The 13,901-nt window shown below is 31.9% G+C and overlaps 1 protein-coding gene across 1 annotated transcript in view; it reads right to left on the bottom strand.

The window, feature by feature from the left end:
• Positions 1 to 13,901, bottom strand: part of LOC139504084 (cardioacceleratory peptide receptor-like) — a 125,415-nt gene continuing 111,514 nt past the window's right edge. Inside the window, exons 2-5 of the mRNA XM_071294144.1 lie at positions 11,243 to 11,351; positions 7,175 to 7,304; positions 2,551 to 2,876; positions 1 to 144 (exon numbers count right to left, since the gene is read on the bottom strand). Coding sequence (XP_071150245.1) covers positions 1 to 144; positions 2,551 to 2,876; positions 7,175 to 7,304; positions 11,243 to 11,329 — 687 coding nt within the window. The 5' untranslated portion in view covers positions 11,330 to 11,351. The remainder of the gene's footprint in view (positions 145 to 2,550; positions 2,877 to 7,174; positions 7,305 to 11,242; positions 11,352 to 13,901) is intronic.

Genomic DNA, 13,901 nt, shown 5'->3' with positions numbered 1-13,901 from the left:
CTATTTACCTTTGTCATTGGTTTCACCCCGTAATAATCCATGTCTTTCCCGACCACGTATAGTAAAAATGATGACGATGTAGCATACTGTTATGATTACGATTGGTAGTATAATGATAGTGGTAAGATCTGAGTATAGGAACACCTACAACAAAAAATCAAATTTGATGCATGCTTCTTTATTATCAACTGTGTTTCGTTTTTAACTACATTATTTTTCAAATCTTGCTGTTGTGTTAGTTTGAGTTGTTGTTACGACATGAAATGCATTTCAGTTATTATAGGTCAAATTATTTAAGGAATGAAAAATAACATAAAAAATTTGGTGCACGCTGAATAACGCGCGTAGCGGGTTATTTGACAGTGTGCACCAATTTTGTATGTTATTCCGAATAGACAGAAAAAATATTACGGTCATTTCTAATAATTTAATTCAAAATTCCATTTTAAACCGTAGAAACCACGAAAAAACGTTGATGACGTCACGGTCACATGACTAAATTATGTCTATGGCCTCAGAACAAAATAACGTTAGCCAATCAGAAAACGCGTTACATCAAAATTTAAATTAGTTAGTGTTATTACTTCTCCCACTATATTTATTGTGTAAACATATTTCCATACTCCTACCAACACAATAATGATACTATTTAAACCTACCTGTGTACAATTCTATGATGTAAGTTATTTTGTTTTAGGTTACAATTGTAGCGTTGATATGTTTTGATATTTTTTGCATTCCTGTTTAATTGATATTATACAATGCATTAATATTGTATTATAGATAATGTTGATTCGTTCAGTGTACGTAAACAACTTGTTGCAATTTGTTTAATAAAGTAAGGCCATTTTGATTGATATTTAATAATGTGTCTTTCTATATAAAATGTGATGTAACACTACTGTTCTCAGTTGGCAAATATCTACACCTGCTGAAAGGTTTAAACCTGTTGCATTTGGTTGCACTTATTCTAAATCACAAACCAGTTGTTTATTGGCTGTCGTTTCTTGGTATGGTTAATATGCGTTTCTTGTTTTTGTGTTATTTTTTCTATAGAATATACATTTGGTTTCCCTGTTTGAATTGATTAACATTAGTAATTGTTAGACCCGTCAGAGCTTACCGTTTAGTATGAAGTATGGTTCCGTGTTGAAGGTCGTACTTTTACCTATAATCTTGATAACTGTCTACTATTTCCATAATGTGACTTGCATGAAGAGTTGTCTTAATGGCACTTATACCACATATACGTATTTTTTTGTAAACATAAGTTAATGTATTTCTTGCAATGGAGCTGTCTTGTTTTGAGAAACAAATATTTCTAAAATAAAATTCATATATACCACTAAAAAAAATACCAAACCGCAATTATATTACATCAAGGACATTTCTTACATGACACACAAGTGTTTATATATATTACAGATAACGTAATATCATTTACCAGCTTGATTTTAAATTATCCTTATCATTTTTTTTCTTGTATAACATTAAACAGTTTTAAAAGTTACACAAATTAAAAAAGAAATGAACCGTCCTTGTATTATCTAAAATTTCGAAAGTTACGCAGGTATGGTATTTACAACAGAGACACATACTGTTCTCAGCATTTTCTATTTGTTTTAATAGGAATGAGGTAAGGAAAGGATGGTATTGGAGTTTCCGTAATATGACAGTATGAGGAAGAGAAGCGAAATCATATGAAATAAACAATTTCTCTTTTTTCATATAAATTAGACCGTTGGTTTTCCCGTTTGAATGCTTTTACACTCGTAATGTTTGGAGCTTGTATAGCTTGCTGTTGTGAGCCAAGGAAACGTATTGAAAACTGCACTTTGACCTATAATGGTTTACTTAAGTACATTGATGACTTGAATGGAGTCGTCTCATGCATACCACATCTCCTTATATTTATAAACGCAGTTGTCGGATGTGTTCATACATAAGGCCAAACAGTTACACATAGTTGGTTACATAGCCATACATGAACTTCTTGGTTGCCCCATTTTTAACAATTTGCCTTTCGTCATCTATATAATTTACAATCACGCTTTACTACAAGATGTTGATATTTGAATTGTTTTTTACAAAGGTTAAAATTTACTCCTATGGCTCAAAGTGAGATATGTTGCATGTCCCTCTGTCGTCCTTACCACTCCGATTCTATAATACACGAAACATTGTATTTAAATGTCATCAACTAAAAACGCTAACCAGGGTTTTCGATTCATTCAATATCCCGTTTGTTTTTTTTTTTCTTATGACAGTAATACTGTTAGAAACATAACATGATAATTGTAAGGAAATTTCAATTGACAATTTAAAAAACGGTAAAGACAGATAATTCCGTCTTTCAATATAGTAAATCAAATATTACATACAAGAGAAGGCGCAAAAGCAGATATGTTATCCTCAAACACATTGTCAGTCCTAACTTTGTTTTGAGAGGTAAAATTGTATCGTTCATCTCCTCAACTATCTATATTTAGATAGTATATTACTTCGGAAAAAATCGTATCCAGCCTTTAGCAATTTAGAAAAAAACCTTACTAATCTTGGCGCATCATGCCAGCAGGTAACAACTTCTTCGCTGTATGTACCAAACACTCCGTATGGAATTACAAGGACACATCCAATAACCCATGCTGACAACGTCAGTCCATATCTGTATAGCTTCCCTTTAGAAGCAGTTGCCAAAGGTTTAACAACAACATATGCACGGTCAAGTGACAAAACAACAATTGCATATGTTGACACATAAAAAGGAACCATTGAGAAATACACATAGTAGATATAGCACACAAAGGGATTCCATGGAACATCAAACCAATTGAATAAAGTTTCAGGTAGTACAAAAAATACCCCTACACATAAATCTGAAAAAGAAAAATATAAAAAAGTATTAAAATTTGTCTAGTGTGTCTTAGTGTGCAACTTTTTTTCTTTTTGTGAATTGGTTTTCTGTCATTCAGTTGTGTTTTCTTGTAACAAATTTTGATATACATATATTGTTGTTGGTTGATATTTTGTGACTGTATTAATGTTTACAGGTTCGAATTCAATCATTTTATTAATTTCAATTACAGTGTACCCTTTCGTTACAATCTGGTTTTATATGAGGTTAATTATATTTTATTTATTCTTTCGTGTCTTCTGTCAATTGTTTTGTTCTTACTACAGATATGAGCAGTCCTTACATGTACATACGTTCACTTAAAGCAGTCCTTAGGACAACTCTACAAGTTAACTTGGAAACATTTTAGCAGAACTGTCGGTTAACCTTACCCATAGCAGACCAGACCTCAGGTCTGCTTTTTATGGACTGCTGCAGATCAGGCCTGAGGACAAGTTTGACCAGACCAGACCTGCGAAAAGGTCAGATTAACCAGAGCAGACCTCCGAACAGGTCAGCTTGACCAAACTAGACCTGTGTACAGGTCTACTTGACCAGAACAGACCTGTGAACAGGCCTGATTGACCGGACCAGACTAGACCTTTGGGCAATCTACTTGACCAGACTAGACCTGTGAACAGGTATGCTTGACATGACAAGAACTTGGGACAAATGTGTTATTTTACAGATTTTACTGGTGGTACAATGTAAGTTGATATTTGTTTTCACATAAAAAAAGACAAATATTGTATAATTTTCACTAATCTGAAATAGATACTCATATGACATTCATCAATCACAGCAGTCCTGTTTACAAGTCAACTATGGATCGTGTTCACTTTATGTTTGAGGAACATACCATATCAAAGTTCACTTGGGATCAAGTTAAATTGATCTTAGATGAGCAATGCAGATCGAAGTTAACTTTGGATCATATTTACTTCATTATAGACCAAAGCAAAGTTAACTTTTATAAGTACAGGTCTGATTTGAATTTTGATTGCAGACCTGTTCATCAGTTTAATTGTGTGTAGGACTGCTTGTGCCAAAGTGAACTTCGACCACAGTTAACTTCTGAAACTGAAAAGTTTGAAAAAAAGATAACAAATAGTTTTGGACAAATGTCTGAATAATTAGAAAATTCAACAGTTTAAATAAAATCGTTTTAGAATTTTCTTCGGATACGATCACAATCCAAGACAAAGTCCGCTATACATTTGTTGTTATTATATAACAATTCGTTTAATGCAGCATATTGGGAAAGTTCGTGTGTGCGTAAGGGATAAGCAGAATCTGACTGGTGGTATTGCAATAAATAGTTTATTTCTTAAAACCGAGTAACGATCACATAATAAGATGACGTGTTGCTCATCTTCAATAGACATAGAATTGCACATTTTACCTCCTCGTTGTGCGATTCAATTGTGTCTATAGCGTCCTCGTTCGACTTCTAGTGTGGAAAGCATCACAGTGAATTGCAGATATGTGTGTCCTTGATAAATGCTTTTGTACTTTCCTTTTTTAATTTTCCTCGGAGTTCAGTATTTTTGTGATTTTACTTTTTATTCAATGATATAAGAGAAAATGTATTTTAAATTGCACCAACTATTTGAAGACGATACTCAGGGTCTTTGAGTCATTCAATATCCCGTTTGTTGTTTTTCATATGACAATAATATTGTTAGAAACATGACATACCGGGCCACGTCCACTTGTCTTTTGTCCATCTGATGAGTTAAGCCTTTTTCAACTGATTTTTATAGTTCGTTCTTATGTTGTACAGTTATACCACTGTCCCAGTGTTGGGATCCCGGTAACATGTTTAACCCCCGCCACATTATTTATGTATGTGCCTGTCCCAAGTCAGGAGCCTATAATTCAGTGGTTGTCGTTTGTTTATGTGTTACATATTTGTTTTTCGTTCATTGTTTTTTTTTACATAAATACGACCGTTATTTTTTTCGTTTGAATTGTTTTACAATGTCTTATCGGGGCATTTTATAGTTGACTACGCGGTATGGGCTTTGCTCATGTTGAAGGACGTACGGTGACCTATAGTTGTTAATGTCTGTGTCATTTTGGTCTTTTGTGGATAGTTGTCTCGTTAGCAATCATACCACATCTTCTTTTTTTATATAGTTTTAAGGAAATTTCAATTTGCAATTTAAAAATCGATAACGACGAATCGTTCCGTCTCTCAGTATAGTAAATCATCTAGTACATACCAAACAGCGCGATAAAGTAGATTGTTTATTCTAACAAACATTGTCAGTCCTAGCTTTGTTTCAGAGGAAGAATTATTGCTTACATCACTTGAGCTATCTGCATTTAGATAGTATATTACTTTGGAAAAAATCATATGAACCCTTAAGCAATTTGAAAAAAAAACTTCCTAAACGTGGTGCATCAGGCCAACAGGAAACATCATCTTCACTATATATACCATATACATTTGTTGGTGTTCTATAATAGTTCATTTAATGCAGCATATGGGGGAAGTTCGTGTGTGCGTAGAGGATAAGCAGAATCTGACTGGTGGTATTGCAATAAATAGTTTGTTTCTTAAAACCGAGTAACGATCACATAATGAGATGAAGTGTTGCTCATCTTCAATATACACAAAATTGCACATTTTACCTTCTCGTTGTGCGATTGGATTGTTTCTATAGCGTCCTCGTTCGACTTCTAGTGTGGAAAGCATCACAGTGAAAACTAGCGATTGCATATCTTTGTGTCCTTGATAAATGCTTCTGTACTTACGGCTAGATAAAACATTCGGTTTTTTAATGTGTATATGTCCTCAAATTTGGCATATTGTTTATTTCGTTAAAACACTTTTCTTTGAAGTCTGCTACAAGTTTACTTTTCACAGAGTCTTGGATGAATCTTGTTGAGATACCGGAGTCGTTGTCAGTTAGATGTTAAATATTGCATTGTCCAGCAGCTTTTTTACGCTATGGAACCACGTGTTTCTGTAACCTCTCGACATTTCACTATCCAAAACAAACACTTGTTTGGCAAATTCTTGCAATATCATCTTTAAGATATTATATAGGTATATCATAGCTACTTTCTAAGCATGAGGTAAACACCAGATCTAATTCTTCAACATTTATATTTTTAAATAGTTCTCAATGATTTTTCGTATTGCATACTTGCCATAATCACCTCAGTATTCAATGAATGTATTTCTTGGCAGAAATGATAAAAGGCCATCATATATTAATCAATTGACATCGTATTTGCACTTAAGAAATCTGTTGTATACACTATCCAAATTTTCTGAGATGAAATATTTCATTTATGACTTAACCATAATAGTAATCTATTATTTCTTTCTTTCTTCTGGATAAAAAAGTCAAACCAAATAGGTTTTGATATATCTTGGATGAGCAAATACTTAGATTTATAAAAATAAAAATCTAAACTAAATTGTTGGAAGGATTTGTGATTGTTATTTGAGCGTAATGAACAAATTTGAAAATATTCTTCCGGCTTATTCAACACTCTTGAAAGATAATAATAATGCTTATATGTAGGTACGCATTTTTAGTCTATCAAATCAAGACAGGTTAAAAGCTTTGCCAAATACAGAGTTGTTCTAGATCTAATCAGTTATCAAAGCTACCAGGATTATGATTTAGTACACCAGGCCCGTCTTGCGTCTCCATAAGACTCACCAGTGACACTCATATCAAAATATTTATAAAACCAAACAAGTACAAAGTTGAAGAGTATTGAAGATCCTAAAGTCCAAATGTGGTGCCAAATACGGCTAAGGTAATCTATGCCTGGGATAAGAAAATCCTTAGTTTTTCGAAAAATTCAAACTTTTGTAAAACAGGAAATTTATAAAAATGACCACATTATTGCTATTCATATCAACACCGAAATGTTGACTACTGGGCTGGTGATACCCTCGGGGACGAAACGTCCACAAGCAGTGGAATTGACCCAGTGGTGTAAATAGTTATTATAATATATAGGCTTAAATGTGAAAATTAGTGTTTAGGATAGTTTTTACGTAGAATAAATAATCAATTAAATAGGACTGTCTACACTTAATATGTTTCATATCAATATTAAAGTCCTGACTTACAAATTGGATATATCATCTCGATTTCGTTTAGCAACAGTGGTTTCGAGCTGGTGGCTTTACAACGACTCATCATAGAAAACAGTGGGATCATTCCATAAAAGCCAAACATGTCTCTGAATGATGTTTTCATGTTAAGTGTATCGGTTCTGAATTGTTACATTTTAGATCTATATTAGTCTTACCTGCTATAGCTAGGTTTGTTACGAAAAATCGCATTCTTGATTTAGAATTTCTTAAAATCAGTAGAACCACAACCAAAAGATTAAACAATATTATTCCAAGGAGAATGACCAAGGAAATCCATTTGAGACCCTGTAATAAATTAATTGACAATAATAAATATTGTTTAACTGACTGAGTCATTACACGATTTTCATTATTTTAAGGAAGTTTGCTTGTCAAGTTTTTTGGATTTTTGTCAGATTTTCGAAAGCATTTGGTTTTATCCTTTTGAATGCATTAAAAATAAATTGCCTATTGACCCCTTTTTTTATTTTTATAAATTTTTGACATGTATAATGATAAGCCATCTGTTAAAGTCTTATCAAATTTTCAATATTATTTAAAAGTTTTTGAATTTTCAACTTGTCAATGATAAAGCTATAAAAAGTCAAAAGAGAGTATTTTCCAGCAAAAATGTCAATGCTAATATCTCGAAAACAAGCACATTTACCTATATATTTGTTTCGCTCTTTTGATTCCTTTATTAAGAAAACTTTCTTAAGATTTCCCAAAGATTGCAATATAAATAATGTCAATTTTTGTATAAGAGAAGTAAACATACAATCTCAAATGTTGAAAACAAACAGACAATTCAATGGAAACCCGGAAATGACTCTTATATATTGGCTTTACATGTAGAAAGCAGAACACGGAAATGTGGTTTATACAATTGGAACATAATTTCACTTTAGATGTAACACGTCTTCTGATTGGCTGACAGTGTTTTGTCCATCAGTTCAAAGACATAATTGTGTAAAGCGACCGTGACGTCGCCAACGTTTTTTTTTTATTTTCTCTGTCTTAAAATGGAATTCGAAATATTAGAAAAAAAATTGTGATGCTCACTTTAAAATAACCCGCACCGCGGGTTATTCAGTGTGCACAAACACATTTTTGTATATTATTTCTTCATAGACATAAAACTATTACAGTCATATCATTTCATATCGGTCGTCGTCGTATGGGAAACAAATATTCAGAAATGGTCAAACAACTTCCATTAGAACATCAAGACTCTATCAATGAAATTATAATAAAAAAACTGGAATATGAGAGATAAGTATCCAATATACAGGCTTAACAAATATATTGCTATGAATAACTGGAAATATAAAAAAAGACGCGGTAAGATTGCCAATTGGACAACTCTTCACAATAGATCAAATGACACAGTATTTTACAAGTCTAGCATGTTTAATTCACCGTACGAAGTTTAACGATGATCAAAGCCAAACCGCATTTCCAGCTTTAAAAGGCGCCTGAATGAAATATATAAATCAATTCAAACAAGGATATTAACGGTCTAAATAATGTACAAAAATGTGAACGAAAAAATATATTAAAGACCAAACAGCCTATTCATTTCTACCAGTGATTTTTTCCTTAAAATTTTGTGTGAAGGTATTTCATGATTTGAGGAACAAAATATGATGAAAAAAATCGGGGGTCACCGACTTAGTTTTGTCGCTATAGCAACCTCAGTTTCGTGTTTTCCCGAATATTAACATAATATGTGCTTGTTATATAAACTCTCCAAAAAATACTTTATATCAAGCCTACAAGCATAATTCTTGTTTCACGTTAAACAGTAGATTTGTATCTATCAAATACAGGTTCAAGAGTTTTAGACTCGTATTGTTTTGATCTTTAAAAATATGATTTATTTCATTCCCGCCAAAAATAAAACGTAAAAATGAAAAACGTTTCCAGTATTAAAAAATATCTACCAGTGATTTCTTCATAATAATTTCAAGAAGGAAAGTGCCATGTGTACTCTTCAAAATAAAGCAATAAAAAGCGTATGTCACCGACCTTTCAAAAAAGTTATAAGTAATTTTCATGTTTTTTTCTCGTTCATTTTGAAGTAAAGAGTTGTCTTTCTTCAGAACATTGCATCTGACGTCATAGTACAAACTTTCCTTGCTGGCGCACTATTTGAAGAAAAAAAATCGCAATTAATTGGACGTTTAAAACCTACATTTAAATTTCCAAGAATGACAACTATATTCACCTACTTTATTATCCGGTAATACAAGAGATTAAATGCATGTGTCAGTATCAGATCTTACGATGTTGCCGCACAATATTAACCTTCAGAAACACCATCCGTCGGAATGGAAAATTGTTTAAAATAACCTTTCACGCCGCTTAATTTGTTAGGAAAGCATGTCTTTGTCCTCTGTCCTACATAAGCAAAATGATTGAAAATAAAAAAAGAAATGAAAGATGGCACTGGTTAACTTACAGAGTATTTGACTATACCAGACTAGATGTGCTTGTTTCTTTTTCGCGTCAATTTCAGAAGATTGCCGTAACGAACTCATTCGGTACTGTTGAAAGACGGACATCCAATAGCATGGACGGAGTTCTTTTTACCATTATTTTTGCCGACCTAGGACGAACGTTTAGAAATTATTGCATCGAGTTTGTGAATTTATTATTTTAGAATAATTAAGATATTAGGAAATAAAAATTATAGGTATAATATATGAATGACATTTTTGATTCCAAAACGTTATACATCTATCTTAAAATACAATCCTTTTATTACTACCTCATGTATTTTCAATAAACGAGACAGTAAATATAAATTACAAAAAGTTTTTGATTCAAAAATTAATTTAGAAATAATTTTCCGTTGAAAACTACAAAGTAAGATTTCTCCAACAGGATAAAATATAATAAATCTGAATTGCTCATTTTGGAAATTAAAACAAAGAAAAGGTTGTTGCCGGCATTGAAAATCGAAATTTGTTTTCAATCTTTCCGGTCACAGTTGTAGCTAAATGAAAGGGAGCGATTTTATTTAAGATATTATTCTTGGAGCAATTGTTTTTGTCATAAGTTAAACTTACAACAATTTAGTTTTAAACACCGAAAATTTTGATTTTAATTCACATTCACATTCGCTGAGTATTAGTTTTATTAATACTTTTTGCCTTACAGCTAAATTCCTAGTGCATGTAGGGTGAAACTTTGGTTGGCTTCCTTAATAAATGTTTACTCAAGCTCTGTTATTAAGATTGACATCTTTATATATAGGTATGTAAACCTGTATACATGCTATTTAATTGAATTGGACGTTATCAAAATATAATTATACAGAATATACAAACAAAGCAAGCAGGAAACCAAAGTGTTGATCTACATACATTAGAAAATTAGCTGTAATCTTCAGTGAGATTAGACAATATGTTTATCATTTCTCCTTAAGACAATTTGAAATGAAACAAATGACAAACAAAAATGACCCTTTGTTATCATTTTATTTTATTTTTACTATAAGATTTTGTCAAATAAGCAGTATAAATAAATTTTAACTTCATTGCAAGATCGGATATTATTTTACGAGAATCATCCAGACATCAGTTACATGCACATGTTGCCAGTATGTCAAAACTTTTAGGAATATTTGATTATGGGCCTAACCTTGTGAATACTCATTTTTTTTAATTTTTGAAAAATTGACACTAAAATTAAAAGGATCATTGCATAAGGAACATGTTTACTAAGTTTTAAGTTGATATGACTTCAACTTCGTCAAAAACTACCTTGACAAAAAACTGCAACCAAAAACTTTAACCTGAAGCGGGACAGACGGACGGACGAACGAACGGACGCACAGACCAGAAAACATAATGCCCATAAATCGGGCAAAAAAAACCTTTTACCTTACCGGTACACACAGGATGTTAAAGTAGCGCGACGCATAATAGTTCCTCTTTTCTTGGGAGACGTAGCGTACCTACATTTTGTACGTAGCGTACACCATGTTAGAATCCGTGAAAAACGCGAAATTGGACGTTATAATTTGACGTTTTTTCATTGCTAGAAACAACGTCATAGAGCTTTTATGTCACTACCAAGTTGCGTTAGCTGATGCGCATAAACAATAGGCTGTTTGGTCTTTAAACAGTTACAAATGAAAACCGCTGAATTACAGACTATGATGAATGAAAATTATGACTTATTGTATTAGTTGCATGAGGCTAACAATTACTTGCTCAAATATAAATATAATGGATTACCTGAGATTCGAGTGTGTCCGTTGTCGCTGTTTCACTCCCAGCGTTACTCCTATTAATTTGAATTGTCATGTTACTTAAAAACGCCATTCATTCCTTGATTCAAGTGAGCCTATAAATGAAAAAGAAACAAATTTGCAAAAACAATTATGTAATGTAGAAACAATTGTAATTAGAAGCACAGAAGTTTAAACCTCTGATGAATCGTAATGTATACATTAATGTTCTTGTTTCCGATAATTATCAAGTCTTCGTATATTAAAGTAACAGTTGCGTTGCACTTTTATACATCAATGAGCCCAGATTATGTAACTTATTGCATATCGGCTGAGACAAGAATCAAGATATATCAGATGATGTTCATGACGACTTTATAAAACTGAGAAGAAATACGTAAAGAAGACGATAACATTGTATATTTTTTGAGAATTTTTTTTTTTATTAAAACTAGAACAATCATTATAGATGACATTTTCAAAAAGATAAAGTTGAATATTTACAAAGAAGTAGGTTACTCTTTATATGTGAAAATGTTGAGTTTTTCACCTAACCGCTGTTGATATTTTTTTAAATAAAGGTCCGTCAATCTCAAAACAGTATTTCAAGTCAAGTTTTTAGTCTAAGACATGTAAGAGTGGAAATAAATTGCTAGTGATTTTTTAAATTTTTTAACTGGTAAAAATTGTTATTATCTAAAGATTGATGACAATTGCAACTGTGTCAATATTTGGCATATTTGAATGTACAGATTTTTACAAGAACATCCTTGACCAGAATTAGGATGGACTCTATAATAATTTTCCAATCCTTTCAAATTCTATCTAACACGTTAGTACGCTATCACAAAACAATAAGTTGGTGCGTGCTTTACAGAAAATATCTTCAATAATCTTTAACATTTCGGAAACATCAAGAAATTCTAACAATTACAGATTTTGACCTTTAACACGAAACCAATACAGATGCGGTTGACCCTAACATTTATGTTTTTGCTTGTTCGTTTGTAAATGTGAATGTTCGTGTTTTTGGTCTAACAACACTCTTTGTGTACAATTGAAAGCATTAACAACGTTTCAGTAAAATTGATAGAAAATCGTATTTGCCTGGTCAGACTTGTTCATGTTTACATACGATCTAAATAAGGTACCATGTTCCTTTGCAGTATACATACATGTTATACATAGACAATTAGCGGTAGTAAAGTAGGTTTTGTAGTTCTTTATTTACATATAGATTAATCAAGGACATCATTCCATAATCAAGAACCTCTACATACATTGACATAGATTCCAACAGGGACAATTTTAAGATTTTACTTTGTTTTATATAATTTATAGACAAGACTTGTGATATTTTTAACTAAATTTTTATAATATTTTTATTTTCAACAAATCAAAGTGATCTGCTGAATAATTCATGACAGGTGGTTTAGATAAGAGATAACTGCATCAGCATTCAATCAGGAATACCTCTTGAAGTTTTACGTTACTGATCTTTCAAAATAAAGTTTAATATCTGATATTATCGCAAAAAGATAAGACGAAACGTTTTCCTACATTTTACGCGTATTATATATTAATAACGCTTATAAGAAGTTGTACAACTTGTCTCATACCTCTCGAAGTTTCCATACTAATGCAAGGGATAGACCACGATCATTCATCCCCGCAAGAAATCCGATTATCACAAGTATGAAAAAAACGGTAATATTTCCTCCGAGATAAAATGTAATTTGATGTAGCTTGTTCAGCCGTAACTTAATGAATTGCATTGTACATGGTCTTAATCATTTATCGCCTACGCTTCCAGTTAATATACTCCTTAGTGAAAATGATCTTGATCTTTTCGGCAGGGAAATAGACAAATCATATTTCTGATTAAAATAAAAAATAAAATGCTTACTCTATTTACTTGAAAGTATGTATAGTTCAATGATTGTATGTTCATGTTGTTAGCTGTTGGTTGGTATTTATTAGACAATTTATCTTTGTCAGTCAAAAAGTAAACAATTAAAATTACATTGGTTTGTGATTACAAATGAACATCCACCAGACTGAAAGATAATTATGCAACATACGACCTTCAACTGATTAAAAAAAACGACAGGTAATAGATATTCCAAGTTATGAACATGTTAAAGTTATGATATTCTAAAATGAAATCCATTTATGTATTTACGTTGAAAAGGTGCTAAAATTTTGATTCAAAATAGGTTACATACTCGAGATCCTGGCAAAATTCTTACAAGGGTTCTAAATCATGTATACAGTATTGGACTTTCAATAGACGATGCAAAAAGACGATTCTCGTATAGAAGTTGTACCCTCAAAAATGCATTCTTGTTGCGCATAGTTCGTTATGATATTATGCTGTTTTTTGATACTTTCCTCAATTAATTTAAGGTATTTGTTTTAATTCGTTGTAGTTATTAAAGGTAACAGGCTTGTAATTTAAAACGTCAGACACGCGTTTGGTCTACATAAGACTCATCAGTGACGTTCAGATAAAAAGACTGAGGCATGTCGAAATATAGTATTACATTATTTATGTATTTCTCTGTTCTGAGTGTTCTTGCATTAATTTATACGGTATTCCTGTTATGACATGTTGTTATGTTAATGTTATATTTAGCATTGTCGTAAAAGCATGATGTTTTGGCTAG

This window comes from Mytilus edulis, chromosome 14 (genome assembly GCF_963676685.1).
Source record: "Mytilus edulis chromosome 14, xbMytEdul2.2, whole genome shotgun sequence".
Classification (NCBI taxonomy): Eukaryota; Metazoa; Mollusca; class Bivalvia; order Mytilida; family Mytilidae; genus Mytilus; species Mytilus edulis.
The sequence above is the reverse complement of the archived record's forward strand: the minus strand, read 5'-3'. Positions and strand labels throughout refer to the sequence as shown.